This window comes from Sinocyclocheilus rhinocerous, unplaced genomic scaffold, assembly GCF_001515625.1.
Source record: "Sinocyclocheilus rhinocerous isolate Xijiao unplaced genomic scaffold, SAMN03320098_v1.1 scaffold2988, whole genome shotgun sequence".
NCBI classification, from domain to species: domain Eukaryota; kingdom Metazoa; phylum Chordata; class Actinopteri; order Cypriniformes; family Cyprinidae; genus Sinocyclocheilus; species Sinocyclocheilus rhinocerous.
In genome coordinates, this window is record NW_015665674.1 from 206,902 (window position 1) to 211,458 (window position 4,557).

The 4,557-nt window shown below is 36.3% G+C and overlaps 2 protein-coding genes across 2 annotated transcripts in view; one reads left to right on the top strand and one right to left on the bottom strand.

Moving 5' to 3' along the window:
* LOC107731452 (retinoblastoma-associated protein-like) overlaps window positions 1-4,557 on the top strand; it is a 28,810-nt gene that overhangs the window by 17,048 nt on the left and 7,205 nt on the right. The window contains exons 18-19 of the mRNA XM_016542539.1: window positions 962-1,077; window positions 3,407-3,519. Of these exons, the coding sequence (XP_016398025.1) occupies window positions 962-1,077; window positions 3,407-3,519 (229 nt within the window). The remainder of the gene's footprint in view (window positions 1-961; window positions 1,078-3,406; window positions 3,520-4,557) is intronic.
* Window positions 1-4,557, bottom strand: part of LOC107731453 (lysophosphatidic acid receptor 6-like) — a 17,676-nt gene that overhangs the window by 2,936 nt on the left and 10,183 nt on the right. The window lies entirely within an intron of this gene.

The following is a 4,557-nucleotide window of genomic DNA, read 5'->3' on the forward strand; positions in this document are numbered from 1 at the left end:
AATATATAGTAGAGACTATCTAAGATTGGTGCCACCTAAACCATGAATCATTGGTCATTACTTCATAAGAAAAAAGGTTTGTGCAAAGCATAATATTATGTAGTTGTATTAAGTATTTGTGATTCTCTAGTGCTAGAATGAGCAGTCTTTGAAACTAGTTTGATTAATTTTATACTTTAAAATCAAAGTGAATCCCATTGTGAAAATTAGGTTTTTGAGAAAGGCATATAGTTATAGTCATACAATGTATTTTGTTTTATTTTGGGGCCCTTGATTGTTCAGACCTTTGCTAGAAAGTGGCGTGTCGTTTTTGTTTTGCTTTTTCCTTGTGGTTTCTTTTCGATTATAAGGTGTGTGTGTGTGTGTGTCTGTCTGTCTGTCTGTCTGTGTGTGTTTGTATGCAAGAGCACATTGCTCATTGATTCCTAGGCACTTACAAAGAGGGATTGCCAGTCCAAAGTTCACACATTTAACTCGACGTGACATCATACATACAACACATTATGCAAACTCATTCAGCTTGTAAATCAAGTTCATTATACTTTTTGGCCAACCAGTTATTTGAATGAAATTATTTGAGTAAAAAGCTTGCAAATGTAAAAAAAAAAAAGATTCAATCTTTTACCTCTTTTCCTCTTAAAATTCTGTTGTTTATTATCTTTCAGGTATTAACCGTTTGAAGTGTGAATTATTAAATCACCAAGGAAAAAAATGTATTTTTATTATTTTCTTTTAAAAATCTGTCTTTTATAGTTTAATATAAGTAGTTTTTTACTTTATAAAATAAAATTGGGAATGAAATATATAAATGAATTTATTAATCACATAGTGTTCAAGTGAAATTACAAACAGTGCCTCATTCAGTATAACACGCATTGTATCCTCTAATCAGTTCCTCTTTTATAAGGCGCTCTCAGTTTCGGATCAGTGATGTAACTCAACATCTTGTTCTTCTGTGCAGGACTCTCCGCTCTTTGACCTCCTCAAACAGTCTCGTGAGGAAGGACCTGGTGAACAAGCAGAGCCCCCTGCAACACTAAACCAACCCCTACATCACAACCACACTGCTGCTGACCTGTAAGTCATCCCTCAGAACTAGAGCTGTGCAATTCTGAACCGCACAACATCCTGTCAAGAGGGTATAGCGTCATATGTTAAAGAATCAATTCCTGTACTACTTACCTTTGATACTAGAACTAATATTAATTGAGGAATCAACTTTTGGAGTCCATTTCTACCACTGCTTTTACAGGATGCTGCACATGCAGCTGCGACGTCTAAAATTAATTTGGGTTAAAGAGGAAATGAGCCCCATTCTAACATAGGAATTTATTGCATAACCAGTGCATGGGAAAGCAAACAAAATCAGAACAAGATCATTTTGCAGATGTGAACTCGCATCTGAATCAACATCTTTAGGACGTTCATTCTGTCACGTTCAAACATGAGGATCTTACCCTCAGCCTTTGACACAAAATACCTCAGTGCCGATTAGCAAAAGGTTTAGTTTAAATCTTCATTTAAAAAAAGGGTTTAAATTACTAAATGATTTTATCTTGTGATTTGACACTTATTGGGCCATTTTAAAAGGATTATGTTTAATTGGTGTACATGAGTCTGATTTTCAGAGAATGCCTGAGCTGGTAAATATAAAAATATATACAATAATTTGAGTTTATTCTGACAATAAAAATGCTTCTGGGGTTTTTGGGCGTATAATTTAGTTTTTTTCCCAGCGGAGATAGTTTTTGAAATAGCTATTGTGTAATTCAAAGTCGGATTAGTCATGGTTCAGTGTATTGCTGCACTATAAGATTAATGTTTCAGTGGGACCTTTGCGTGAGAACAAAGTGGCGTGATTTCTTTTGAGTAGCAAACAGGGAACCAAAAGTCTGGGGTTTTTTAGGTTGCAGGCAAGCTCGTAAGTTATTAGGCCCGGTTGCTATGCACACAAAGAGAATGCCTGTCTGTGAGCTGTGGTAAGTCTACGGTATATAAATGTTTCTCTAAAACAAGGTCAACCACTTGCATATGGTCAGCCTCATACGCTAGTTTTGTGCAATGCTGGGAAACCGTTGACATTTCAGTTCATGCAAATTCATGTTGCATTAATATATGCATACTGTAGACTGTCTGTGTTTTAAAAAAGCTCAACATCCCCTTTGAAATCAGGTTTCAAACAAATTATGCATGAGCAAACCAATATTTAAGTAATTTGCTGCTAATCTTCCCCTCCAGTGAGTCAACTCCCCAAAACCGCTGTGACTGGATCATTGATCATAAGTTAAACTCAATGACTGAATCAGTCTGGTTTGTGAATGAATCATTCTTTTGAGCTGGTATTTTTTAATGAATCTGTTGATCTGATTCAAAAGCTAAATCTAAAGACTGAATGTTTTGTTCACCTCGATTGTTGTAACGGTTACATAAAGATTCTTGTTAAGTTACATTTACATTCAAAACATAATATATGTGTGTGCAGGGTTCCCACGCTTCTTGAAAGTACTTGAATTTCAGACATGTGGATTCAAGGCCTGGAAAGTACTTGAAAACAAACATAGGTCCTTGAAAGCGCTTGAATTAAATTTGAAAAAAATTTTGTTTATGGCGCCATTTAAAAAATTGTGCTATATGTTCTGTCAAAGACAGAACAAGCGGCACTAATGATTGGGGGTGGAGATGGGGGAGCGCGAAAAAAAAACGTGTGTGTTGATGCGCAGCCTAGAGCCCTGAGCGGGTGAAGGCTAATTCTTGATCAGAATTTTTGATTATTGATCAGAAGGTGCTCCTAAATTTTTTTAATTAGTAGGACAAGCGCTCCTAATTACAATAAGACAAACACTGCTCTTAAACTGGGTGTGTCAAGTCAAGTCAAGTCACCTTTATTTATATAGCGCTTTTAACAATACAGATTGTGTCAAAGCAACTGAACAGCATTAATTAGGAAAATAGTGTGTCAATGATGCAAAATGACAATAGTAAACACAAATTTTTCACATGACACTACATATGCTGTGGTGTGAATTTGATAGGTGCTTGATATAAAATAAATGGTGCTTTAAAAAGGTCCTTGAAAGTCCTTGCATCTGGTGTTCGTGAAAGAGTGGGAACCCTGTGTGTGTTACATTGTGTTAAATTGTAATATTTCACAGTATTACTGTATTTTGTTGTGTTTTTAAGACTTCAAAAGCGTTACACAGTAGGCATGGGAAGATAACCGATTTCAAGGTATACCGCGGTTTGGAAAAGTCACGGTTTCAAAACCACAAAAATTTTCCGTTCACAGTAACGCAGTTTTGCACAGTAAAACAGTATTTTAACTGACATTCATTAGCGCTCTCATTTTTATCTCCTTTTCATTGGCAAAATGTGAATGTAATGTGTTTAACCTTCTCACCTTCCTCAGGTATCTGTCTCCTGTGCGGCCGAGCCGTCAACCCCCAGCAACAGAGTCCGAGCCCCTCGCACCAGGCACCAAAGCACTCCGTTCAAACTCTCTGAGCCTCTTCTACAAAAAATGTAGGTTAAAGCAAAGCTTACATTCAAATGCAGTGAGTTCTGAAAAGAACATTTAAAGCTTTTTTGTTAGTTTATACACAAGCTATAATAGCATGCATTAATATTGGTCCCCTAAAATTATGTATGTGTGTGTGTATATATATATATATGTGTATATGTGTGAACCTGGACCACAAAACCAGTCTTAAGTCGCTGGGGTATATTTGTAGCAATAGCCAAAAATACATTGTATGGGTCAAAATTATAGATTTTTCTTTTATGCCAAATACATACATACATTTATTTGGTTCTGGTTCTCAAATCTGATTGGTTGAGAACCGTGAGATATTGTACTGGTATTATTAGGCACTCCGTTGTTTCTTGTTTAATTACACACGTTCTGTCGAACTGTTGTTTAAACGCAATATCACTGTCGTACTCAAGCGATACCGGCTCTATATCAGCAGCTGTTGATGGCCTGCGGCCTCGTGCCTCTGGCCTAATCACAGCCATGCTGATATAGAGCCGGTATCGCTCTCGTACTCGAGTGATATTGCTCATATATATATACACGCACGCACTGCTTTTCAAATGTTTAAAAATCGTACTGATCCCAATGTTTTTTAATGGAGTTTCTTATGCTCATCAAGGCTGTATTTATTTGATCAAAAATACAAAAAAAAAACAGTATTTGCTGTACAATAGTTCCAAGTACATACTTGAAAATATTATTGCAATTTCTAATATTGGTTGTAATATTATTTTAATATACTTTAAAGGGTCATATGATGCGATTTCAATTTTTTCCTTTCTCTTTGGAGTGTTACAAGCTCTTGGTGCATAAAGAAGATCTGTAAAGTTGCAAAGACTAAAGTCTCAAATCCAAAGAGATATTCTTTATAAAAGTTAAGAGTCAGCCATGCCTACCTAAAATGGCTCGTTCTAACACGCCCCCACATACCTACGTCACGATCTGGGAAGATTTGCATAACACCGCCCAAATGTTCAAGCAAAGAAAGAAGGCGTAACTTTTATCCTCGCTGTAGTATTGTTGTTGCC